The 27,587-nt window shown below is 39.1% G+C and overlaps 1 protein-coding gene across 4 annotated transcripts in view; it reads right to left on the bottom strand.

The window, feature by feature from the left end:
* tspoap1 (TSPO associated protein 1) overlaps positions 1–27,587 on the bottom strand; it is a 45,545-nt gene that overhangs the window by 17,471 nt on the left and 487 nt on the right. The window contains exons 2-18 of one of the 4 annotated variants that reach the window (XM_086098164.1): positions 26,021–26,939; positions 16,682–16,789; positions 15,416–15,544; positions 14,548–14,724; positions 13,957–14,142; positions 7,284–7,451; positions 6,706–6,789; positions 6,486–6,575; positions 6,265–6,387; positions 6,074–6,178; positions 5,830–5,880; positions 5,489–5,521; positions 3,720–3,900; positions 2,568–2,657; positions 1,920–2,125; positions 197–303; positions 2–111 (exon numbers count right to left, since the gene is read on the bottom strand). In XM_086098164.1, coding sequence (XP_085954290.1) covers positions 2–111; positions 197–303; positions 1,920–2,125; positions 2,568–2,657; positions 3,720–3,900; positions 5,489–5,521; positions 5,830–5,880; positions 6,074–6,178; positions 6,265–6,387; positions 6,486–6,575; positions 6,706–6,789; positions 7,284–7,451; positions 13,957–14,142; positions 14,548–14,724; positions 15,416–15,544; positions 16,682–16,789; positions 26,021–26,827 — 2,755 coding nt within the window. In that variant the 5' untranslated portion in view covers positions 26,828–26,939. Of the gene's footprint in view, position 1; positions 112–196; positions 304–1,919; positions 2,126–2,567; positions 2,658–3,719; positions 3,901–5,132; positions 5,154–5,488; positions 5,522–5,829; positions 5,881–6,073; positions 6,179–6,264; positions 6,388–6,485; positions 6,576–6,705; positions 6,790–7,283; positions 7,452–13,956; positions 14,143–14,547; positions 14,725–15,415; positions 15,545–16,681; positions 16,790–22,293; positions 23,321–26,020; positions 26,940–27,587 lie in introns of those variants that run through there. The other 3 variants (XM_086098165.1, XM_086098166.1, XM_086098167.1) reach the window with 3 other exon arrangements.

Genomic DNA, 27,587 nt, shown 5'->3' with positions numbered 1-27,587 from the left:
CCTTCATAGAAGCCATCATCATCCATGCCTCCGTATACATAGATGTATTCTCCAGCAGTGAGTGGTAGCTCCATTTCAGGGTTATCATTGGGGCCATCGTAAGGATTATAGCTATTTAACACACATTTACCAGTATGTTAGATTATATGATAACTCTTTGTATAATATGTAAATTCTTATTCATCGATGTACAAACCTGTATCGTGCAATAAAAACCTGGAGCTTCGATGCTCCTCTGCTGGCAGTGTAAGGTGCAGGGGCCATGTCAACGTCCAGCTCCTCCACCTCGCTGGCTGTGTCAGCCTGAGAACATCACAAGCACGGGATGAAGCTCAACAGCTAAATGATCAAATACAGCGGTGGGCTCACTTGTCAATAACGTTCCAAGTGAGAAGGAAAAGCAAGCAGTAATGCAAAAAAAAAAGAAAAACATTAAAATTTTAAGTTATTTAAATGTTATGTTATTTAATTAATTAATTGTTTAATATGTTTTATATATATATATATATATATATATATATATATATATATATATTAAAATTTCAATTAAGCTTTTTGAATATCTGTAAAACACCTGAAGTGGGAATTTGCATTCATCATAATACATTATACAGTGATGGTATATTAATAGCTTCTCAGCAAACCATTTTTACAACTACTACCATATGACCCTCATAATCCCGAGGCAGGTGGATTATTTTACCAAACATGAGCTTTATTGAATTGAAGGGAGACATGCAGACTAGATGATAAGACCTCTGACCTAACCTGTCTGTCACATAATTTAGAGTAAGCACAGGAACACAAGAGAAGGGAGACCTGCAGACTGGATGATAAGACCTCTGACCTAGCCTGTCTGTCACACAACACTCACAAAGCACAAGAACACAAGAGCCTGTAAACAACTTAATGGATGGAAAAGCGTGTATATATTCAGATAGAGTGTCTGTGCAAGAGATGAAACGTTATAGCCCTATAACTGTGGTTTTTAACCTTGATGCAGGTACTGAACCCCACCCATTTCCTTATGCGCATTCACTTCATTATTGAAAAATAAAAATATTTACTTTTTCAAATTCAAGACAAAGGTATAGCGTTTACTGGTGAACAAAATGACTGGTCATCGATGATCAACAAATTTGGCTCTCTCCTTGAATTCATAAAGTTTATATTCCCCATCTCCATGCAGCTTAAGGAAGTATTCCTTAGTTTTGCTAGATAGCTAGTTGTGCAAGACTACAATGGTTCAACTTGGCATTGCAAATCATGCAGTTAGGACGCTGATTCCCATCACTCAACTCTATATTTATAGAGCACTAAAGCAGCCACCGATAATTTCTTAAGATGTAATGCAGGGGCAGCGCAGACAATGAAAACAGCAGACGCCCCAGAATTGAACCCTATGGAACACCATATGTTGCGTTATACATGTGAATTCATATTGCACATATTTGTCTGACCACGTTCTTTTTTTACTCGACAGAGGTCGTATGAAGGGATTACAATATTAAAGAAATCACACGACGTAGCATCACGACAGCCACAAATTGACTACTGAGTGCACCAAATTCTCTGCACCCCACAGATAGGCCAGCAATGTAGCATCATCACCTGCAGCCTATGATGGCCAAGCGGGGCGTCTCATCACAAATCATTTGAGTCGGGTGTGTGTCTTGACCCTCTGCCAAACCCCTGAGACGGACTCATCGAACCCAGACTAAGAACCACTGCCCTATAATAGCATTATCTTGTTTAACTGTATTTAAAAGTTATCAAAAGTATCATATGCTAATCTGCAAATTCAAGCTCTAGCGCCTCACAATATGACATTTGGCTCATTTTGTACTGTAAACTAAGTGATCAAATAAAGAGAGCCAATGAGTTAACTAACATTTGGTAAACCATCCATCCTCTTATACCTCATGAGTTGGGCTTGCTTTGTGCGGACTAAGGTGTGTCTCAGACTTTGGGGTGAGGTTTGTTGTCTCAGACTTGCTCGAGGATGAGGCCGACTTGCTGACACTGATTGTGGGAAGCTCTCGATGCTTGGTGGCCGGCGAGCGCTCCACCCTGGACAGCCCAGCAGCATGGGGGGTGGTCCCCATGCGTAGTGCAGCAGCCACATCTAACAAGAGAGGAGAGAAAGAGAGAGGACAGCGGTAATTCACAATCCACTTTACAGGATCTCTCTCACGGGTAGATCTGTTGGATCCATGAGCGGCTAGATGGGTGAGGTCACTGGTTAACATGCAGAAAGCTCAAGGTTGAACCTGGTTGATTAAACAGTGGAGAGAAATCCTCCCTCCATCTGTCTGTACTAAGAGGTCACACTACCTTGTGGTAGCATGTGTCACACCAGCATCACTAAGGGGCTTAACTGATTCCACAGACAGTTTTCACCTCAGCTTTCGAGTCGCGTATCATGCAAGTTCTGTTACATTGTTGGACAGTGTGGGTGAGATGACAGGTTAGAACATGCCATGCTTTTGTGAAAACGCCCAACACATTATGAGTAACAGGGACAAAAAAAGAAATAAAAATAAACTAAGTTCCGAGCGGATTATTACCCTCAGGGCAGGAGAGAGTGTCACCTCCCTCGAGACTCCAGAAGGCTATTTCGCTCAGAGACTCCATATCCCATGAGCCATCTGTGCAGTCTAAAACACATGAACAAGTAAGAGGTTTGATGCATGGGCGAGATATGTGAAGAAGTTATATAAATAGAATGTTTTAAGTGTCCCAAAGACGTATTTATACATTTTTGTTTTTATGCTACAGCATACAAAAGGCTTTGATGCAGCCTCTCAACTGAAAAAACGGTTGAAGCAATGGTTGTTATTACAAAAACGGCCAGCAGGTGGCAGCAGGGTAGAAGAGATCAACCAGGGCCCTGTTGAAAACAAGCCGATTTCCCCACAATTTTAAGCAAATTTGTGAATCATGATGAAACTTAGCTATATTCTAATGCTAATTGCTGCAAAATGGAAACAGATAGAAGTATACTTTTTATTCCTGATGAAATAAGAGACTCTAATCTTTCTTTTGGTAGGTTGCATGTTTTTTATAGCAATAGAACACAATATTCTGTGGGCTTTGCAAAATCTGTCAAAATCCAGTAAAATAGCCGGGAGCGAATGGGATTGCTTCAGTGAAAATGAAAAATACACCCATATTATTCATATACTGTGAACCAAATTCCGCATGTATACACTTCCTTCTCTCAAATGACAAAGCCAGCTTTCTGCACATGCTCCAGTCTCCGAGGCTGATTGTAGCAGCATTTGAGTCACGAGTGAGGAAGAAGCCATGTGGGGCTCGTGTGTGACCACAGGGAGAAAAATTCAAGATGCAGTCTAATGAAGCCTCTATTTTAATATGCAGTAAATGGATGGAAAGAACACATCCGTCACATCAGGTGTGGCGCGATGCCGGGGTGGGACTCCAGGAAACATGTTTTATTTTTTTCTTTGGCTGTACTAGAATTAAGTGGAATTGCACATCTACTCCAGTAGGTGGCAGTGTGTGTGTGTGGGGGGAGGTCTTGATCATGGGTCATGGTTTGTGCAATGCTATATCTTTTTTGATATATATATAGGCCTTGGACCAAAAACAAAAAGAGATAATTATATCCAAGGGCATTAAACAACACAAATTGAGTTAAAATCCTAATAATTGACAGCTCAGGCTGGGTGGTTTGCACCTTTGTTTGTGTGATTTACCTCGCTCTGTAGACAGGCCCACTCCATTTGTCAGAACAGAGAAGCCGGGGAGGTTAAGAAGGCCAGCGCCAGCAAGGTCCGTCTTCGAGGCCTGCAGTCGAAACTTCTCCAACTCTCGGGACAACGAGCCAAACTGGTCACTCTGGCTGCGACACTTCTCCTCCAGATCTCGCACTTTCGACTGCACAAAGGCATTGATGATATTGTTAAAATCATTATGTCAGACAAACGAGGTTTCTACATCTGTGAGTCACACAGCAGCAAACAATTTGTTCTTCCCCAGTTAAAAATATGACTTCCAAGACCCAATTAAATAGATCAGCGCGCACAAACACATGCCGGGCCTATTCTACTAAGCAGGGAAAGTATTTGACCTGTTGTCAAATGTTTAATGTATCCTTTATTGTTGATTTGCCAAGTTTACAAATTGATACTTTTATGACAAATTTTTATTTAGGGAGTCAAATCATTTTTAAACCTCAGTCATCACAAAAAGAGGCATTTTGTATCATATCTTCAGAAAGAAATAGCAATAATAATCATGCAAATCTGCCTGCAATAATTCCTCTTTGATGAGTTTGTAGCGCACTGGTGAAATGATTACTATTTGTCAATGAACCATATTTGTAATGGGGGTGGAATTTTGATTACAAATGAGCATGCAGAAAACATCACATGCACAGCATATATATTCAACCTCTCATAGCTATTTGTTGTTCCTTGGAACAAGAAAAACTAACACAATACTATCGACATAAATACTGGAAGCAAACTCCTAAAACATGGGACAAACTATTTCAAGACATTACTCTCACTAAAATCACAAGCATCATGTGGAATGGGGTGGAGAATTAGAAAATTTTTGCACATAAAATATCAAGGAAAACCTGAATAAGTTGAGTCTATAAAGTACAATCTTCTTCTCCATTACGGTGCATACTACTATTTGCCAGACACACAGTTAGTTGAAGCAGCGCTGATGTTCTTGTATGGCGCTATGGTTGGGCTTGTGGCGGGGGTTTCCTTGTTGCATTCGCATAAAAAAGTCTGAACATTTCCTGTCTGCAACACCTACATTATTTTTACATATGCGAGTCTTATTGAGATGCACAAACGTAAGTGAAAACGCAAGACAATTTCAAAAGAATCTGGCATTATAGCATAATCACATTAATAAAAAAAATTAAAAAAGGGACCTAATTATGCGGCTGTTCCAATCCACATGATTCATACTGATAACCCCAAAATATTGGGCCAGGATTAAATAAGACAAATGGCCACACAAAAAATAGAAGAAGAAAAAAAGGTTATAGAGGTTTTGTGATTCTAGCTACAGAGGCTAGGCAGGATTTTGTGTAAGGGAAGGTTAATATTGTGGTCCATGTGCTCAAGCAGGTTAAAGGTCAACAGTACCTGCATGCAGTCCAGTGTACTCTGGTTAGCACAGATATAAGAAAAGGGAAAAAAAGACGTTCAAATACATGCTTCTTGTCAACAAGGTAGGATACAGCAAAAAGAGCCACAGTCGGCAAGAAAATCCTGTTAGGATGCAGTATCACCAGAATGTCTCTTGGCTGTTAGCAGACCGTTAATTCTGTCTGTATTTTGTTTAATAATCTGTCAAACTACAGCCAATTCAAGAGTATGGATTTGGCAATACAACTCATGTTTTCAGGTAGGACAGAGACTTTCTAATGTGATGCTTTTGAGTTGAACAAAGAAGCCAAGCAAGAGGAAGTCATATTAGAACATGGCCAGCTATACTCTACCAGCTCCCTCCGCAAAACAAGCTGAGTCAACTCCTAAAATAAAATACACAAATCATTTAAGACCATGGCGTCATAAGCAAAATAACACGGTGGATGACAATTTTGATACACTGTGAATTGGGTAAGCAGCAGAAAGCTGTTATGTAGAAAAAATTCAAAGACACTGTTCTAATGGTTACTTTTGAGTGTCTTTGCTTGGTGCTGTCTGTCATCAACCCATTAGCACTTTAATATAATATAAAAAAGTACTTTTAAAACAGCAATTAGGTCAAAGGTAGATATGTTTGCCCGTGTTGAGACGATATAGTAAATTAATACATTGCAGAGATGTTTAACCTCACCTCCAACATCTGGACGACACCTTCATGCTCCCTCTTGGCAAATAACTGAGCCTAAAAAAAATAAAATAAAAAAAAAAGGAAATATAATCAATGAGATTATTGATTGCTATACAACAAACCATTCGCTGTCCAAACTGTTTTAATATAACCATGGTGCTTTATTAGTGCCAAAAGGTTGCCTCCTGCTGGGCAAAACCCCATTTCCTCGACACAATTATGTGCTGGAGGAGGCTGTGGTCCTTACCCGTTGCAACCGCTTGATTTCATCCTGCTTGAACTTAAGGATAGCCAGAGCCTGCTCATGTTCCAATTCCAACTGCTGCCTTCGCTCAGCGACCTCTCGCATATGCTGCTCAAAGAGACAAAATACAAGTGGTGAGTAGCGAAGAAAGCAGTTCAAATTGAAGAAATTAAAATGCGGGGTCCACTGCACACCTTTAGGACCTGCTCTAGGTTCTCCAGTTTGGCACAGAGTCTCTGGTTCTCCTCGAGAACTGAATTGTGTTGAGCGGTCACTTTAGAGAGTTCTTCCCTCAACTCCTCATTCTCAACTCGAGTCTGTGAAACCAGACCAGACTTCAACATTTTGTTGTTTAACCTGGATTGGTATATAAATGGTCACATTTTCAGCAATTATAGACATTTCCGACACTCACCTGTTCGAGCAGCTGTGCCTTCCTCCTGAGGAGATCTGCCTCCTCCTTTAGCTTCTCATTTTTGCCCTGCTCATCCTCAAGCTGGCTCTCCTGTCACGGAAACACCGGACAGTGTTCGAATAAAACAATCTCAGCGAAGGTTTAGGTCTAACGCATTATGCAGATTGGAAGCCTTTCAGACCGCATAATAAGGAAAAACTGGAGTAAGAGGATAACTTACCAAATCCAGGCATTTCTTCTGCCGCTTCTTTGCTTCATGCTCAAGACTTTCACATTCTTTTCTCTTCTTTGTCAGCTCACTCTCCTAAAATGACCAAACACAAACAAGTTCATTTGCCTCAGTCAACATTCAGAGAAATTGATACAGCTTTGTGACTGAGTACAAACCATAATTGAGGTTCAATAAATCTGAATGTTTTTTGGGTGACGGACCAAATAAAATAATACAATTTACAAAGCAGAACCAAGCTTTCAGTTTCCATACAGACTTCCCACATGATAGCAACGAAGCATTACAAAGCTTAGCATGATTTAATTATTCTAAATGCAGCCTACATGTAGTGCCAGCATTGGAGAAATCAGCTTAATTCAAGGCCACAGGACTTAAATCGAGTATTACTATTGTGTTATTATTTGAAACACACTTCTGTATGACCAGTTTTTCAACAAATGAATTGAACTGCAAAGCAAAAACGTTGATCCACCTAAGAAGACAATTATTAGTTACTCGTGCTAACGAGCAGGTTGAACATCAGGCTCTAATTCTAATTAGATCCTGATTTTAAAGGAGTCACTGACCAGATAGTGAAGATGTTTCTCCTTTGAATTTTTCTCCTGATGGGGGGGAGTGGGGCTGAGGCCCGGGTGGGGCGTCACTGGCAGCCCCGAGTCCTCCTCCCCTCCGGGTGTCTTCTCACACCTCGATGGAGATTCATCTAATGGCACACATGGGGTCTCTCCCACAACCTGACACGAGAAGCATAAAATCAGCCAGTCAATCATTTTACATTCATACTGTAGGTGGAATCTTACCAGTAAGGTTTTGAACAATGTATGAGAAAAGCTTGAAAAAATAGAAACCATAGCCATAGTTATACTACAAATGGCCACTCCTACACTCCCCAACTTATGCGTGACGGATGATAAGCAAGCATCTTTCCCCGTTGTCTGACTAGATCAATGAATAATTGGAGGGGATTCCCCCAAGCCTGTAACACGACTACAACATCATCAGCAGGAAGCTTTTACAAAGGAATTAGGAAGGCTATAATGACAGCAGGCTATTCTTACTGACTAATTTTTGGATTTTTCCAATTGTCTTCCACCCAACTGAGTAGGGTCAGGCTATTAACAGTTAGGAATCATTATCTAATTTTAGAGCACACCTACTTACGGTCAACAGCTGAAGAAGTGACTGCGCTAGTGACGCCAAGGCCATGACCTAATAACAGGATCAACACCACTCAGCCACAGCTAGCAAAAGACGCTCCCTTACAGATTTATGAGATGCATTTACTTATTTTCAGTCATTATGGCCATCAGTGGTGCACCTTCTGAATTTGGAATGGTAGCACCCAACTGTTGTCATCTGTTGACAGTAACGAGAGACTATCATTCTCCATGAAGCAGTTTGCTAACTAACGAATGACAAACGGACTACTCAACATCATTTTTACTTTTTTACTTTTGACATGGTCATTACATATATGCTAAAACTCTAAATCTAATGTTGCCTAAAATACTTTTATTTGCACAGTGCTGTTATATATTTTGTTTTTGTTGTAGTTTGAGTTGAGTAAACACACATTTAAAATGAAAAGAGAGAGCAGAGAAGCAGATGGCAAAAGGTCAAATCTGAAGTAGAACTGGAGAACTAACCTGCGTGATTTATTTGGAAGCTTGGATGATTAGACCTAGTCAGGAAAGGCGCACACCTGTCTAAATAAGGCATCACATTTGGCAAATCACAGCCAAAATCTAAGTAGTATGAACTGGCAGAGCTCAAATATAAAAAGTGGAAAGGTATAAAGGTTAGGAGGGAAAAATCTGCTGCACAATGTACTGAAGCGCAATGAGGCCGCTATAATTATTAAAGGTAGAACTGTGGGATAACTTGGGCCATTCTTGGAACTGGCAAAAATTAGCAATGCAATGAGCAATGAGCAAAAAGCTAATTATTTCTTTGACCAGCTAAAATGTTGAAATCCTGAGTAGAGGTGAGGAAAAACTTGATAAGATTGGTGATGAGTGGTGCCTGTCTGCTTCACGCATTCACACTTTGACTTTGTATCTTCAGAAGAGATAACATAGTAATGACCTGGGTGATATGACGATATATATCGCAAAGAAGATAGAAAAGTTCCGACTTTGTAGATAGAAAAGTTCTTATCATTCCAATTATCTTCTATCCTGCCACCTGCCCTCATTTAGGTGAATATTTCTTTTTCTTATGGCGAATTACAGCAAACAGCAAATAACGACCAAGGAAGCTTGATTTGATGGACAAAAGCTTTCACTTACAATGCTTGTTCCACACAGCTGCAACAAACCAGGGAAGTAAATTGCAAAATTCAATCGAATTAAACAGTTAATGAAAATTACTAAATACCAAGGTGGGGCCTATTCATTCATTCATTCATTTAATTTCAAGTCAGATTTTTTTCCATACTAAAAATATTGTCTACAGTCCTGGTACCTTAATATTTTGGTATCATAGTTTGTGGTTTACAGTCTCTTACTGATGGCCATTGAAATCCAACCCCCCCCCCCCCAAAATAAAAAAAAGGCTGATCCCCCCCCCCCCCCCCCCCCCCCCCGAAATCTTCTACCTTGATCAGTGCCATGGCACAATTGTGCCTCTGAGCTTTTCCTCCCACCTTATGACTTGGTTGTTTCTCTAATAATAGCTTTGTCAGCCGTGAGGCTGTAAATAGAGAGATCCAGTCAATTGATTAAAAAAAAAAAAAGGCCCAGGATTACAATCAAACATCCTCATGTGACACTGGAGAGTTTTTCCTTTTGTTTTCAAATTGCACGCTGTGGTGTCTTTTTTCTAGCCTTATATTCATCGTTTGATTTTTAAATAACCATTTTAATATGTATTTATTTTTTGCCCGAGATGCTGCTAACTCTAACACCCAAGCGTTATCAGACTTTGCACATCAAGGTCATGGTAAAAATTTAGATATAGAAGAAATAAAAGTGAATAATAAAGTAATGAAGCATACCACATGTAACCATTATGATCTGTTACCTTTTTCCCCATAAAAAAGAGGCAGACTTAATAAATTAGAAAACGTCATCTATTTGTTGGCGTCTTTAGTTCTAACTTGTCAATATATAAATCCAAATGAATTTTATTGAACCCCATTAATAATGCAAATATTTACCATGCTACATACTTTTAAGCACTCCGGCCTAACAAAATAACCCAACAGGTCAAATTGTGTAAAAGAGCAGATCTTTTTAAAAGGGATTGTTACAATGTTGAGTCAAAGTAGATATAATCAGCAACCTAGTTGGTCTCTGACATAATTCTGACACCGTTCACACAAAAGGGCACACAGGGAGAACATTACATAATAGCTCACAGATGAAATATGAGGATACAAAAGCAATGTCATGTTAAAAGCGTGGGATGTTGAGATTAAATAGAAAACCTAAATAAGTGTTAGTTTTTGGTTACATACAGTAATTACACTTTGACCAGCCTCTCATCCAAAGTCAGCTGGGAGAGTTTCCAGCTCATCTGTGACCCTAATAAGGAAAAATTGGATAGAAAATGGGTGGATATATAAACTTAACTCCCAACATATCTAAAACTTGTGTAAGCTTCATATGCTCCCAATAAACCCTTAAGTTATGATAAATAAGTTTCCATAAATGTGTTTATTTAATTCCAAAAATGGATGGATGGATGCACGGATGGTGGGATGTGTGAAATGTCAATAAAAACACTGATTACAATGATTTGCAAATCCTTTTCAATCTATATTCTATTGAATACACTACAAAGACAAGATATTTAATGTTCAAATTGATGACTTATTGTTTGTTGTTGTAAATATTCCCTTTTTTAATTTGATACCTACAACATTAAAAAAACAGTACGAAAAAAAAAGCTGGGACAGAGAAAACAAAGGAGTGAGGAAGCTGAGGAAAGCTCCAAAAACACCTGTTTGGAACACTTCACAGGTGAGCAGATTAATTAGAAACAGGTGAGTGTCAATATTGGGTACTCCCCCGAAAGGCCCAGGATGGGTAGGGATCTACATTAATAGTGGTCCAGTGGCCCGTCACTGTATGTGATGTATTTAAGTATTCAATGTGTGAAATTATTTTTGTTGTGTGTAATAGTAATATTAAAGTAAGCACCAACCCCATGGGGTATCATTAAACAGGTTAAAGCGCAATCAGGGAGGGCATAATAACATGCACGTCACACACTTGCTACGGAAGCAACAGTGAATTATTTGCATTTTCACAACATAGGAATGATTACGTTTAGATTTAGTGTTTAGCCCTAATTCCAAGCCACAAAATGCATGTGTTACAACAACAGCATGGCTTTTTAGTAAAAGAGTAGGAGTACTACACGGGCCTGCCAGCAGTTCTTATCAGTCTCACATCAAAAATGTGTGGCACATTATGAAGGGCCAAATATGGCAACAGAGACCCCAGACTGTTGAGCAACTAAAGTTGTACATCAAGCAAGAATGAAATAATTCCACCTACAAAGCTTCAACAATTAGTGTCCTCAGTTCCCAATGATAATAATAATAAAATTTACTAGTTTGAACATTAACTTTGTCGTGTATGCAATTGAATAGTAGTTTAAATGGATTGCAAATTCACTAAAACTGGTTATTTATAATTACGGTATTATTATTTTTTCCAGCTCTGTCGTCCTTTCCGTCCAAATATTTGTGTTTTTTTTTTTTACTCATATGTTCCATTTTAAATATGACCAGTGTCCCATAGACGCATTTATAAGATTTTTATGGTTTTTGTATGCTAGAACATACAGAAGGTTTTGATGTAGCCTCTGAACTACAGAGAACGGTTGAAGCAATGGTTATTACAAAAACGGCCAGCAGGTGGGAGCAGAGTACAAGAGATCAACCAGGGCCTAGCTGTTTTCCCTACAGTTTAAAACAGATTTGTGAATAATAATCAAAATTAGCTATATTTTAATGTTAATTGCTGCAAAACAAATAGATAGAAATGAGACTCTAATCTTTCTCTTGGGAGGTTCCATGTTTTTATAGCAATAGAACATAATATGCTGTGGACCTTGCAAAATCTGTCAAAATCCAGTAAAACAGTCGGGAGCAAAGGGAATCGCTTCAGTGAAAATGGCTGGGAGTGAACGAGTTAATAAACGTTCTTCCATGTAACTGTTGCATGAATGTCAGAGTAACTTGAAAAAAAAGTCTGCTTCTTCTACCGGTAAAATGACAATGGCTTAATGGCATTTTGTTTGTGTTGTATTTACACTGTTACCATTGACTCTAGTACGGTATTTGTCCCGCAAAGTTAGTTGGAATAGAAGACAGTCAGCCCCCTGTATCCCTGAACATCGCTTGCAATGTGTTAAAAAGTATAAAAGGATGAATGGATGTAACTTGGGCTGAAATAAAAATAATATCCGAATTACGTGCTGGTCCAAAAAGTGGAACCAGCCTGCAGTGTCTCAGAAGGTGACACCTTTGGAGGCGCTTCCCAGTCAATCCTTGTTAAATGGGACAGTCTCGTGTTTAGGAGATTTTGGTTGCGTCACGTTCCCACCCAGATGTCATAATGATGCTACAATACATTTTAACATTACTAATCCCGTCATTATCATTACAAACATCACCCTCTCCATCCTTACATATGTGCAGTGACATTAATTAAGAAATATTCCTGTCAACGTCGGTTAACGTCACTAAAGAAAGGATAGCGGGATGTAGCTAGTCAAGGCTAATAAGTACATCTCTAGATGCACAGTGGGTCGCTGTCTACTCCCCAAACTGGTGGTCCTCGCAAACTAAAGGATCAAAACAACCTGGGCTCCGATGCACTAAAGCAGAGACATACCCCATTCAGCAGTCCCTGAGTCCCATAAGCACATTGGTGTAATCCCTGCAGACTACTCAAACGGGTAACTGGATCACTTCTTTTAAAAGCACCTTAATGGATTGGCCTGGCCGTTGATTTTCTTTTTTAATACAGACCATATCGATGTCCAGTAGTCAAATGCAGTAGCATGCTGTCACTGTCAGGATGTATATCTTTAATATAAAACTGGATTTTTGACTGCCCGTGAATAGGTGTTGTGTATTTAAAGTGTAATTTATACACATGAAAAAAATGTTGTCAATCCTGAATAGCGGTTGCCGCAAAGCGACCAACTCTGCAGAAATTAATGTTAAGAGAGCTACAAGTACAAAATCTACATGCAAAAGGCCCAAACTCATCAGATGACCTACCCCTTTTGCGTGATCTGAAGCAACATCAAGGCTGTCGCTGGGCCTGCTAGTTATCCAGAGCAGGGCTTGGTAGCAAAGTCTTTGGTGCGGCTGGAGTCTTACCTACCACCCAAAACCCTCTCACCGCTGCCACAGCAACAGAGAGCGGATTACTGGACTGTACCATTCTGTTGTTAGAGGGGATTAGAGTTCACACAACATGGCCCCGTTCTGGGTGTTCGTGTGCCACCGAGTGCGTGTGTGCGGCCCACAAAGGAGAGATTACCACAATCGGCATTCTCATTTGAGCTTCCCAGGGAGAGACTGTACATCACAGATACTTGCGGATAAAGAATATCAGCATAATGCTAAAGATAAACGTTAACATCAATACACAAAAATATATTATTCCTTTCAGTCACAGAAGTGAGTTGTTCCTCCCCAGTTACAAATAAGATGCAGTTAAGTAGTGTGCCGTAGTAAATAATGTCAACACCGCATTATGTAACTTATTCCTCCATCTATGATATAAGTGTATTTCTCTTTCTCGCCAGTGGACAACATATTAAGGCATCAATTCTGCGGCGCAAGAGGTCAGCAGTGATTCGAGTAACTGAATGCGTAGAAGGTGGGTATTAAATGCAGTGAGGATCAAGAGTGTGTGAGTTTTGCATCTTTGATCAGGTCCAAGTTCGAGAAAGGGAATCAGCTCATTATGGCTCGCGGCAGATTAGTATCGGCTCAAACGACAAGCCATTATATAACGCGGCAAAACAGCATGCATGCCAGCGTAAACATACTCTCAGATTCAGGGCGAAATGTTATATTACCAAGACAGTTTCCTCTTTTCAAATTAGAGGTGAAAATATATGCTTTACCCATGACGGCAGATAAGGATGATTGGAATACGTGAACATCGTTTTATTCACATTCACATCATTTCCCACAGAAACAAATCAGGGGTATTTGCTTGAGGATAGTCATTCGCAGGGAAGAAATGTACTGTAGGGAGTGATTTTTACCTTCTCTTCCAAAAACTCCACCTTAACAGGTGTCTCGCTATTTTCCGGGCCACCAGGATCAGGATTGTGGTTTTGGTGCTGTGTGGTTGACGTGACGGCCAGCTGCCTTTGAAGCCGGAGAACTTCTCTCTGAGACTCCCTGAGAAGTTTCTCAAATTCCACTCTGCTTGACGGGAGGGAGGCACCCTACACAGACACATGCATGGAGGATATCTTGAAACATTTAAATACCTGGAAATAAAAAACTTGACATGTTGATCTCTCATATTATCTTTTGCTTTAAAACCCAAATGTTTTTAGTCCACTGTGAAAGTAAAGGAACAGGCCTCAATATTCCAATACTTTTGACGGACTGAATGTGTTGCTAGCACTACAACTGTTGTCCAGCAGAGAGCAGATTTGAGCCAACATGAGCCCCGAGAATGGGCTGACGAGTGAATTATAACTTTCCAAGATCAGTAACAACCAAAGACAAAGCAGGGATCAATGGCTACAAATGACTTAAGACCAAACAACAATAAAAAATAAATAATAATCAGGGCTAAAGTAAAGACGTGAGATGCAAGAAATTGGAAACAAAAATAGATATACTTTAGTATTGCCCAGTCGTTCCTCTAGTTTCCTGAAGTTCTGCTGCAGTGCGGCGATCTCCTTGTCCTTGCACAGCAGTGCATCCGCATGCTGGGCCAGGTCACGTGCTCGCTGTCGTGCAAATGCCCTCTTGTAGTGCTCCACTGATCCGGGCCTGATCAGTGATGGAGAACTCACCTACAAGGAGGAAGTGAAAGGTACTAAATATTGTAAATTTCTTGCCTATGTTGTGTATAGCTGGTTGCTTGGAAGCGGGGAACGTTTGCTTTCACCGAACTTGTATGCAAGTCAGAACACACCGTAGTTTATCACTAACAAGCTAACACATGGGTAACGTCATAATTGCAGTAGGCCATAAACTTTTTTACAATAAAATTAAAAAAAACGTCAGTATGGCTGAAAATGAGCTTGTTCATTGTGCGTCGTTCGAAACCGTGTACCGCTGTAAACTAAGACCCCCTTGCAGTTAGATTTATTTAGCATAAAACATGTGTTGATACAAATGCTAGACTGAACTCCACATAATACAAAAAAAAGAAAGAATCATCACCATATAAATCTGATGATGGTACCCAGCCCAGGTCATTATGAAAAAAAATATATATATTTTCACTTCCAGATCACTAATAATTCTCAAAAGAGACTAATGATTAATAAGGCCTAAACAACAGAGTCCTTGAGACGTTCTAGTCAGATGATTGTTATTCAAAGAGTGCATGGGGGTCTTCCAACAAGGCTTCTATTCACAACATGTATTCAAAGGTTTGATAATGAGTTAATTCTAGCGCTTGGGTCAGAGTGAGGACATACCGGCTGGTCAACATAGTAACAATGAAAACATACGCGGTGTTAAATTTGTGCAGTATACCATTTTGAGGTTAGCCTCCTGCAATTTGCGTGCTCTCTCCTCCAGCCTTTTGGCAAGCACTGCCAACTCTGTGTTCTTCCTCCTCAGCCGCCTGACTTTCTCCTCCGTTTCTGGAGCACTGCTCTTCCGCTAAACACATGGACGTAACAAACAACATCAAACCGCGCCTGCAGTAAATCGTAACTACACACAAAAAAAATCATCAGTATTTAAAACACATTCAGTATTAATCCAATGACACTATATCATCTATGCCAGGGATTCTTAACCATTGGGCCCAAGAGCGCCATCTAGTGGGCAGCAAAGTAATTTCAGTTTTGTAACTGTGGAGTGCAAGGGCTGCAGGCAGCTTTCAATTAAGGCTTTGTACACATAGCAGGGTATTTTTAAAACCAAATATTTCCACTTCCGCGTGTAGAAAAAAAAATCCGTCCACACTGCTTCGTTTGTTTTAAAAATTACATCCACTTAAACGAACACCAAAACAGAGAAGTGAGTTTTTAAGCTCATTTAGATGCATGCTAAGATTCTAGCCGGCAGCAGTTAGCCAAATACTGCTCGACTTTGACGTCACTTCCACCATACGTCACACAAGCATGGACACACAAAAAACATGTAAACAGTCAACCAGAGTGAGTACATCATTAGCGGAGGATAGCGGGGAAACAAAGAGGATAATTATAACATTTTAAAAAGCTTCACATGTTTTTTTTAAACAACTTCAAAGCTGTTCAATTCATTTTCTTCTACCTTTCGGCTTCCGTTTTTGGACCTTTGTTATTGCCGCTGTTGTAATTTCATACCTTTTTAGACTTGTCTGGCTCTTGTGCTATCAATTTTCTGACATTTTGGGAAATATATTAGTTTTCTGTTCATTTGATGATTACTTCTTGAACGTTTTCCTTTCTGCCTTTTTTTATACAATTCTCTGACATTTTTCATGGACATCTTATGGTAACTTTCTGCTATTCCTCTTCCTTTTTTTTCATCTACCTTTCGTCTCTCTTAAAAATTTGGACAGTGACATTTTTTAAATATTTATTTATTATTATTTTTTTAATCATTTCATTTAAATAATATTTTATCTAGAAAATAAAAATCAGCATATAAAAAATATATAAATAATTTCCTCTTTTTTTTTTTACATCCACAGGGAGCCACAGGGGAGGGACTAAAGAGCCACATTTGACTCCAGAGCTGCAGGTTGCAGACCCCTGATCTATGCCATCTTCAGTCATGAACATCAGCTGTTGCTTTTAAACTTACCAACAGGCAATTTTCTTCCCTCAGTATGCTGCATGTTTTCTTAAGTTCATCCAAAGCCCGCAAGAGTTCAAAGTTCTGCTGTACCAGAAACCTGTAGTCTGCACCATTCTGGGAAAAAAAAAAAAACATTCAATAAATATTGACACACAATAAACGCAAGGTGTGAATTATTCTCTTAAAGTATGGCAATCTGTACAACAAAAAGCTTTCCCCTGCATCCATGGCACTTGACAGATCACCACCACTGGACAGGCTTTTCAATAGGCTGACCACACTCTCTCAACATAACAGGAAGAGCTTTGCACCCACGCTGCAAAGTGGAGAGAGCTGAATCACTGACAGTGTGAGCACCACAGAGAAAGAATCAAGGAACAAGATCACATATAATGGACTGTATTTTCTTTATGGATTTAATAAATGTTAGCCATGAACAACAATAGTTTCCAAATATATTTGCATGGGTTTAATTTGCTCCATACAAACTGAGTTGTGATATACTCCTATTCCCAGCAAACCTGGCGAAACAGAAAATGTGCCATCGGATTTTAGTCACTGTCGGTCAACTCAAGAGAATTAAACAAAAACAAAAACAAATACTGAAATTTCAAAGTTCAGGGAATTTCTAAGTATAGTTTAAGTATGAATACTTAAGTCTATGTCAAGTGACAGAATTTGATTAAAGTATCAATATTTATAAAGAAATCTAGCTAAATGATTATTATATTATATGTTTTAGACATGACAAGTTCTGCAGAACAAGGATTACTTTGTGTGTTGGGACTCTAATGTTAGATGATGTTATTTTGTCCGCAGTTTGAGGAGTCTGCTAGTCCCCAAATGTTGGCTTTCATCCTAGGATGGTGGTGGACAGCTGGCCCCAATTTCAGCCTTCACCTGCACCAAAAACAGGAATCTATCCATGTTTGTGAAACGTTAAGGGATATTGAAATTGTTATTAATAATTGAGAAAATGAGTTTTGCTCCCTGTAAGTTGTGAGGTCCACTGAAGGCCGCATAATGAATAAATACTTTGCTCCTCCACATCAAATGGATCTGGATCAATTAACAAGACAGATGCAACTCCGTAGCAGGGGGCCAAGGGTCTCTTCTCTAAGCATGCTGTCAGGATGAGTCATCTCCCTATACTCCATTTAAAAGTGCACTTGTGTAGATCAAATATAACGGTAATAGTGATGATCATTAAATTGACACCGTGCTAAACATAATAGCACTGCCTGAGGCAACAGGATCTCGAGTACATCTTTATGTAGTGTTGCAAACCAACGCAGAATGCTTCTTAAATTGCAACGTTCATTTGCATGGGTAGAAATGTGCACTTTTTAAGGAGTGACTCAGCAAAGTATTCAACGTCCACTACTTTCAAAGCATTGACAGGCTGACTTTGCTGCGCTAGCGCTTGTGCAACTGAGAAACACCGTCCGGATGGGAGCTTAACGACTTTCCTGATTGTTGGCATAAGAAGGACATTTCATTCTGAGTCAGCTTTGCATCAGCTTTTCTTAATTCTCAAGTGCTTTGAAGAACAGTTGTAACATTGTTGACTATGTAATTCATTAGAAAAGTGTGCTGTCATGACTGTAACATTTAAGATGTAGACTAAAATAGTAATCAGTGAAGAAAGTACTGGAAGAATAACACTGAAATGCGTACCAACAAAACAAAATATATAAACAATCACTAACTAACTAATCACAATCAGTTTGTCACCAATATAAATACAGCACAGTCACTGAAAAGGTAAAACACGATCAAATAGCTGTGACAATGTTACCACACAAAAAATGGTAGAAGAGCAAATTAACTGACCTCGTCAAAACTATGTGAGAAACACAAAAGTCACTCATGATAACATTTTAAGTTCAGAAAGAACAAACCCAAACATGTACCTATCAAAACTAAGCCACTCAGTGAAACCTAAATTATCAACCAACATATAACTAACATATCAGCGACTGATGATGAAGCAGCTGGCCATTTGTGTTTACCAGTTGATTAATGGTGCTTTGAAGCTTTGAAGACAAAATGGCGTGCACTGCTTGGCTGCAACCTGCAGAGGTGCTGTTGATTACTTGAGTTTATCCAGTTTGGCGAATTTTGCATTTCAGTAAATGTGCATCACTTCCACAGTGACAGTAACACAGGATGTAGATATTGTTTTAGGAGGTATGTCCTTAAATCCCGTGTTATTAAAATATCAAGATCAAGAGGCAAAACAGCAGACCTGATTTGAGCTCCCATCTCATTATTGATATGCCATCTTTTTGCATATAAATTCCGATTGGTCTGATTACACCTTTGTTTGGCATTCAGAGGAGGCCTTCATAATGGATGCTGAAATATAGAGGCTGATTTTGCTAAAACTCAAGCAATCAGCAATTTTTGGTATAAATAAACAGACATGAACACAAAGACAAGAGTTAAGCCAATCATCTATGACTAATTTACTAAGAAGTCATCTTAAGTATCAATCTATAGTGACACTTGATTTGTACAACATCACTCTGCCAATACCTTGACACTCGAACTTCGAAGCGATCCAAAAAGCTGTTCATTGTGTGAGGTGATTTTATAAACATCAGCTCCGGATGCTCATATATAAGTCATGAAGCTGCTCTATAAAGTGTCATCTGAAATCTCCTGCTGTATTTATGACTTATTTACCCTTGGGGTACCTGATGCTGACGGATTACGGGGGGGGGGGGGGGGGGGGGGGGTCGGGGGGGCTGCTTTGAGCAGAAAGGGGACAAAGAGCCAACATAACAGACTGCTTTTATCCCCTCCCAAGCATTAAGCAATCCACACCCACATCCTTTGCAAGCACCTTTTGTGTTTGGTCTAAATAAGAAATAAATTAATTAAGTATGCTTTCTGGTAATGTTTCTAATGAACATTAAACTATACTGTATTTATTATAAATTAGAATACAACGATCATTTTGGATCACAAAGTCAGAAAGTGGTGATAATATGCCCAATTCAAATGACACAGTGTGTATGAAAGATATATCTCAAGTATGGTAAAAGGAAAAGAAAAAAAATAATTACATTTCGTGTAGCATCTCTATTACAGGCTGGGGAGTTCATTTCATACCCAGCTATTGGCAGACACTAATTAAAAACCATTAGCATAGCTGCATCAATCTCTTGGGTACCACAAATAAAAACATCACAATCCCCCAAGGCGTCCTGGGATTATTAAAATGTTACGTTGTTATTGTTACACATTAGACAACAACCACTGCCAAATGATTTTTTTTCAGAGAAGTGTCAAAAGTAAAAAGGAAAGATGGACTGCCCCAAAAAAAAATACACAACTGAAGGGGAATGTCTGATAATAGAAGGCATTTGGGCATATATTTGTACACACAAAATACACTATCACCATTGTAATTCCACAGATTGGATAATCTCCGCAAACTCCCAAACATTCATCCAAAAAACAGACCGGCCCTGAGGTCATTGAAGATATGTATCAATCCAGTCCCATCAAAACCTTGGCATTGATCCCTCCCCCTCCAACTCGGTCACGGTCACTCCTGCAGCTTTCATTGAACAATATCACATCTCAGGTGGAAATTTCCAGAGCGATTTCCAAAGTAAAAAGCCATATCCTTGAATGAACACTTGGATTTCCTAATCTTTTTTTGACAGTCAAACGGTCTTTGTTGTTAGCAAAAATAAATAATTGACTTCATCTAATAAGGATGAAGCAGAAGTTGGGTAGGAAGTTTTCATAAAACCCTCAGTCAATCTCAGCATACAGAATTCCAAAACAAACAACCAACCACAACTCTTGTATGTTTAATTAAGAATTTGGGGGAGAATAACAAAATTATACAAAAAATTTAACAAAGAGCCCATCAAAAGGTAGGTCAGCAAAGGTTATCATATATAATAGTATTGAATAAGCCTTTACCAGTCCTGTAACAGGGAAATTCTAATTGCATGCAAGAATTAATAAGATTTTCTTTCTCTCTGTATTTGGGGATGCGGATTTTCAGCACATATTTTGTCCATATTTAGACGAAGCTAAAAAGGGATTAACTTCAGTAAGACACATTTCTAAATATATACACTGTATATACAGTACACTCCATAAAATGCAGGGTGATATTGAAGTGACCGCATTTGCATTAGACAACGAAAGCAGCGCATGAGCGCATGACCTCTGTTCCATAGAGACCGTCTATACGCTTTGCAACCAGACAGCTAGACAGTGGGGTGAGTTTGGGGGGGGGGGGGGGTGCTGAGACTAACACTCCAGAGAATACCCTAACCCTCATCCTCAATTATTCATCAAGTAATAACATGTAAATATGCAGGAACCATGCGGAAATGTAAGCATTTAGAATCAGTGACGGAAAAACATCTTACGGATGATGGTTATCTTTGTGTCACAACTAAATAAATGAGACGCACTGTTTTTACACAGCATGCTTCTTGCTTTTTAACACAGAGGTAGCAATATGGTTCTCTAAACATTTCAAACAATGTGATTAGTACAATATGTGCTTTCAGATTTGTGTTAATTTAAACAAAGGAATGGTGAAGTCAAGTGTGATAATGAGATAACTATAGCGCTCCACTTTCTGCTCTCCCCACAGGTACAAAGTAGGTCGATTGAGACATGCAGTGTTGGCAATAAGTGTCTCTTCCCAACATGTTGACACCTTTGAGCAACGTGATCTCCATGTGGCGACCTATCATATCCTATCCTATGTAAACAAAACTTTGAGTAGAGAGCCGATAGCTAAAGAACACACTATCCACAACATAAGGGTCACACACATTAGGGGAAACAAAAGTACAGACAACAGTTAAATTGGTAAGGTACGAGAATTACCAGCACATAAAGACAGCAACTAGAGTTCAAGATTTTTTTTTTATCATAGTGCAAAGACTTGGTAACTTGGCATGAGCTTCATACCCACTGGTTATGAAAAAGAAAAGAAAAAAAAGTCTAGTCACTAGGTGTGTGCATGTGCATCGACCAAACAAACGACGACAAGGCGGCCATATGGTGTCCAGACAGATGATGATCACAGAGAACCACAAAGTCAACAAGCTTGTTTCTAATCAGAGAGTTTTTGTCCTTAAATGTTAATAAAGAAACTGCAATATTTTTTTTTATTTACAATTCAACATTAGTTGAATACTCAAACCATAATAATACACTTGTGCCTGGTCTTTAATCTTAAAATCTTAACCAAAAATATCAATCCAGTCAGAAACTTGCGTTCTTGGCAGTTTCGTCACAACACAAGAATATTGTCGCACTCCCGGAGGGACAATAGTTGCAGAAGATGAATTACTCGCTACTTTTATCAAGAATGCCACCCACTTGTATTCAATCATATGAGGGCGGCATCAGCAGTTGTCCACAGCCTGGAGCAAATAGCCCTCTTTAAATGACTCTGCATGTGACACTCTGCCCTACCATTTGGAGGCCAGTTGGTATTGACATTTTTTTTTTTTTTTGCAGAAGTTACAGATTCAAATACAGTACTTTTACACGATGCTGCATAATACCCTTTTTCTTCACAAGCTTCATAAACCTCTACAAAAAAAGCAGAAAACATGAAAAACACGTACCTTGTGGTTCCCTTCTGCTTCAAAACAATTTAGGTTTTCATAGAGTGAATGGTGCCTCTTTCCTAATAATGACGTTGAAGGCATTTTGGCAGAGGTTGGCATGGCCTCGTCTGAGACTCCTTGACCCTTATCTTCTTGTGTTTGTTCTAGAGTTTGGATCTCCTGTTGGCACTGCATATTTAGAAGTGGAGATGTCTGCTCGGGTGGCTCTGGTCGAGTCCACAGATCATACATCACTCCCAGTCAAGAAGGAAGGATGATATGAATCTCGGACCAGCTTATAACTGGTAGACAAGTGCATGGAGAAAAGTCTGGCGAGTTCTCTTTTGAAACATATTGAAGTCCATAAACAAGAGTTTTTTTTCAAAGCGTATTTGAAATGTTTAGACGTCAAAAGAAGGAGAGTACGCCATAGCGGTGACTCCAAAAATAGAATGAGATCTTTTAAAGGTTATGATGCCCGTTTCACATCATTTAAAGAAGCGGTTGGAAAGTCCCTTGTCCTTCTCCGAGTAATGAAGTCTTCCAAAATAAGGACAGTGCCCTCAAAAAACACAGGACATAATTTGGCATCTGCTCGCAATGGCAAATCAGTCACAGTCATTGTCCAGACACTCAAAATGTTCTTAGTACAGACTCAAGCTTCAGAGTAACGCTGTGCTACTCATAAGGATTCTCTATCCGTGCCATACCGCTGTCGTCTGCGGCCAGTTTGTAATAGCCAGAAAAAGACACTGGCAATATTGCATGTCGCGTAGAAATAATACATAAAGGCCTCAAATAAAACAGCAAACAAGAAAAGATACAAAGAGCCATAAATGCGAGAGGAATCCAACTAACAGGTCCCCCTGCAATATCCCCGTAAGGCTGATGCGTCCGTGGTATTTCAGCTCTCCCGTTCAGAGCCCATGCTCATCAGCGTTGCTTTCTGCTTTTAGCCAGATGCAAGAAGACACGACGGGCTGCATCTCATGTCGGTTCCAGCACCATAAAGGTGAAAAAGGACGATTGGGAAAATGAGCGTATAAAACGCAGCTTGTCATTGAGAGGAGGGGGTGGGGAAGACTTCCTCATCATCCTATCACAAAAAGGCAAGCATTCAGGCAGTGCCCAATCATAACAGCGACTATAGCTCGTTTCCATGGAGATGACGCTGGAATGATGTTGGCTCCCTATTGATTGTTCAAGAGGCAACACAGACTGCTACGCAGGGAGGCTGCATGAGACACGCAGTTGAGCAAGTGTAACTAATTCTAATGTGTAGTTGCAGTTTTACACTTGTAAAACCAATTAGAAGCCTGACAAGATGCTGAGTGATTTGAAACAAACTTGACTTAACACTACATTTATTCAGATCAATATTGAATTTACCACCCCTGGGTGAAACTATGTTTCTGTATTTTTAAGGAAAGCGAAGTACATTTTTTAAGGCTACACTCATCAAATTTAAGATCTCTTATTCTCTCAATATGACTAGTAGGAATGAGCAATATAGGTTCAATCGTGTACTGTAATATTCTAAAATAATTACAAAAAAGATTTATAGCTACTGTAAACTATTTGAAAAATTGCCAAATTCTTTACAAAGTCATCAAATAAAAAATTATTGGCGGGGGGCTTCTTTGACTGTAGCAATTTTAAGACTTTTTTTCAAAGATCTTTGAACAGGCCTTCAAACAAGATATTTTAGGGAATTAAATCTCATTTTAATGGATAATTAAGAACAATGAGGGATTTTATTTTGTAAAATCAAGAAATTATATGGTGTTTTTTTTTTAGTTCAACCAAATTATTTTTTGCTAATGTGAGGTCTAATGAGCATATAACAAGTTAGATATTATTTTTACAATATATATTTTATTTTTATTTTACAATAACACTGAGGTATGTGGCTAACCAGTAATGCTTTTATTGTGGGTTTCTTTAACGACAGTGCTGACCTCATTTCATCAAAATACTAAAAAAAAGTTTATGATGATGAATTTCCCTAGTTGCCATGGGAGAAATTATTTGAAATGCGAGCAAATTGCAGGTTGTCTTGCATAAAGGATTGTGTGGTGAGTTTCCACTGCACATGCAATGATACTGTGGAATAGTTATGTGAATGCCAAGCAATAACAACATAACTCCTCACATAATGTCAAGTAAATACAATGAGATAATGCCATTAAAATAATGAATATTAAAACTATAACCATACTCTTCACAAACATATAAGTCAAGCCAATAAAACATGATAACCAATAGGTTGGTGAGTGTCTGGTTCAATATAGCTAGCTTGCGCACAAAAATAGAAAGTGGGGAACATTGCTCCTCCGAGTTACATGTTTTCCTTTTAACAGTGCATGCCACTATTCAATCTGCGGTTGCGTAATGTTGTACTTGGGATCACAAGACGATAACATTGGTAGCCGGAGGAATACACTCAATGCCACTTAATTCATCTCCTGTTCCATTCATTGATAGAGAAAAACAATAACACACCTCAATTGATCAGCCCAGCAGAAGGACTTGACCTATCAGTTCCATCCATCCGTCGTCACTGATCAGCGATTAATAATGATTCCATTTCAAAAGAGGGCTGCAGTCTATGCTAGCTGAGTTAAGGCTATGGACTAAATAAGTCAATTAATGGGCACACAATATAAGAGTCAACTATACAGACTCACATAGTACATGCTATACTCACTATACGTACAAAATGAAACCATGTTGTCTGTACAGAATGTCAAATGAGTGAACCACAGCATCATTAATCAAGAGAATAGAGACAATAGTATGCTTCTAAATATGCGCCAACATCAAAAAATTTTCCTGGATGAATGGCCAAAAAAATGACGTACTCCAAAATCTTGGCGAAAGTGCTATAGTAGCAAATAGGGGTAAATTTTCTCTTAAATAAATTACACAAACACTAATTTTGTATCACAAACACCATGTTTTCTTCCATTTTCAGTTACTCTGGCTCAATATGTTGGTAACTTACAGTTATTACCGTATGACAGTCCGAATTTCTTGATTGAGGGTTACTAAATCACATTGTGGCTGTGCAAAATTCAAATGATGCCCTTACATTTAGCAACAACAGCTTTCTTTCCAACAATGAGCGGTATGTTAGAAAAAGATCACAAAAGAGAGAATATTGTGATATGACAAACTATGATCAAGCATTCACTAGAACTCTGCGACAACATTCTCCCTTTCTACTTCATCAATCTGCGCCGTTTATGTGTAATATGCATTGTATCAATTTGTTTGATAACAAAGGTTATGTGATGCTTTTACAGAAACCCTAAATGTCTTCCCTGTATATTGATCTGTGTACGCTGCTGTTACACTAGCTTCACTGTTTTGATTTTATTTTGATTTATTTTTTTAAGTCAAATTTAATTGGAAAAAAAAACGAATTAGTTTTTTTATACTCAGAAATTCTTAAGTAACTTTTGCAAATGTACTTATAACTCTACTTGAAAAATGTACTTAAAATTTCTGAGTGAAAAAAAACTTTACTAGTCGTCTTCAAGTAAATATAACTTTCTTTTTTTCTCCAATTTTTTACAGTGTTAGTCATAATTACACAACTACAAATCTTGGCTAGTTTACTCAATTTGACTCAAAAGGTAAGAAAGAAGCCCACCAATGACATGCATAAAACTGTTACACTAAAAAAACGACATTGCTGCCGGTCTTGTAAACACAGTCAATTTGGAAACATGAAGTTACTTACCTCCATGTTTCTGTCCATGCATTTGGAGGGAGGGGACTCAGCTGACCCAGTAGACTGTGTGTGGTAGGGGGCGTGGTCACTGCACTGTGCATGAGGAGTGTTATGAGGGTGGCAAATTTCTAGAGCACTGCTCCAACAGCTGTCCACTGCAACACTCGTGGTACACACATCATCTAAATACAAGTCACTGCTTGCTGCCTGCTGGTCATGTTTACTTTTCTTCTTGGATGAACAAGGGGCAGTTTTGGATCCACGCGGCGAGGTCCTAGAGTGGTTTAGGTGAGGCGCAATCTGACTGAAGCCGCTGCCATCTTGGGTTAATTGTCTCGCAATCTGTCTTTTGTGCAGAAAATCTTGGTGGGTGTCTAGCAGGTGGCAGAGGACGATGGCCTTTTCGAGCTCCAATTCCTGCCTATGCAATTTATAGACTCCCTGCTGACTATTTATCTTCCCAGACAGCATCAGCAGCAGCTGCTCCAGATTCCGTGTTTTGCGTGCAGAGTCGCCTGACTCAATGTTACTGTATCGCCCACTGTCTTTAAAGGGACACGGCGGTCTGCTGGGGTGTCTGCTTTTTTGGCACGCTCGTCTGGAAGTCGCCTCCCTCACAACCTCCCGTACTTCTTGTAGGTGTCTTATCTCCACAGAGAGGGCCTGCTCTGTTTGCGCCTCCTCCAATTCCGACGCAGCGTGTAGCGTTTCTAGCTGTTGTCCATAGTTTGCCTGGCCTTGGCATGGTTTCTTGGATGATAATAGCAGAGGGTTATCACTGTCTTTTCTCATTGTGCCACAGTCACCGCATAGCATGCACAGGTGATGCAGTAATCTTTAAATAGTGTATCACCAGCTGATATGACGTGCAGGTGGGCGACGCACAGTTTATATCAGACATGCAGCATGCAGTTGTCAGAGCAGGACACTGGAATGATGAGACAGAGAAGGATGTACTGTACAAGAAATGGTATGACAAGAAATGACAATGCATGACTAGTAAACAAATCTATGGTGGGTTAGAAGACAACATGACTACTTATACATTATAATGTCCAGTTCAAGAGCTGTGGTAACTGTTCTCCCTAAAGTATAATACTTCATTATAGTTGCCTCAAATGAAATAGTCTAAAATACTAGGAACAGTTCTGGATGTGATGCAGTAGGACAGTGTGATTTAGATTAATTAATTCAAACTAATATGTCTGGAGATTTTTCTTCACTTTTTGTTTCAGATTCCACAGCTGAAAGTCATGCTGGCTGACATGCATGACATTAGGAATAATAAAGCAAATCCTTATGTCTACAATAACGGTGGTGTCATGTGATTTTTCTATCAGCAGAGAGGAACAAATTGATTTTTTTTTTTAATGGAAAATAAGTACCTGTCTGACAGTGCCATTCAAAGCTGACTATTTTTTTTATTTGATACTGCTCTATTGGATATTATCACTATTCGATATGTATTGTGCAACTTGATGCTAGTTGGTTTAGTTACTAAAAGGGTTTGTCAACATTCAATAGATCTGTCATTATGTAATAAACTATGAATCTATGGACATTCGTTACTAGAAGA

The sequence above is a fragment of the Leptonotus elevatus genome, chromosome 16, assembly GCF_054856555.1.
Source record: "Leptonotus elevatus isolate MCC_2025b chromosome 16, RoL_Lele_1.0, whole genome shotgun sequence".
NCBI lineage: Eukaryota > Metazoa > Chordata > Actinopteri > Syngnathiformes > Syngnathidae > Leptonotus > Leptonotus elevatus.
Note: the sequence above shows the minus strand (reverse complement) of the source record. Positions and strands in the feature narration are given on the sequence as shown.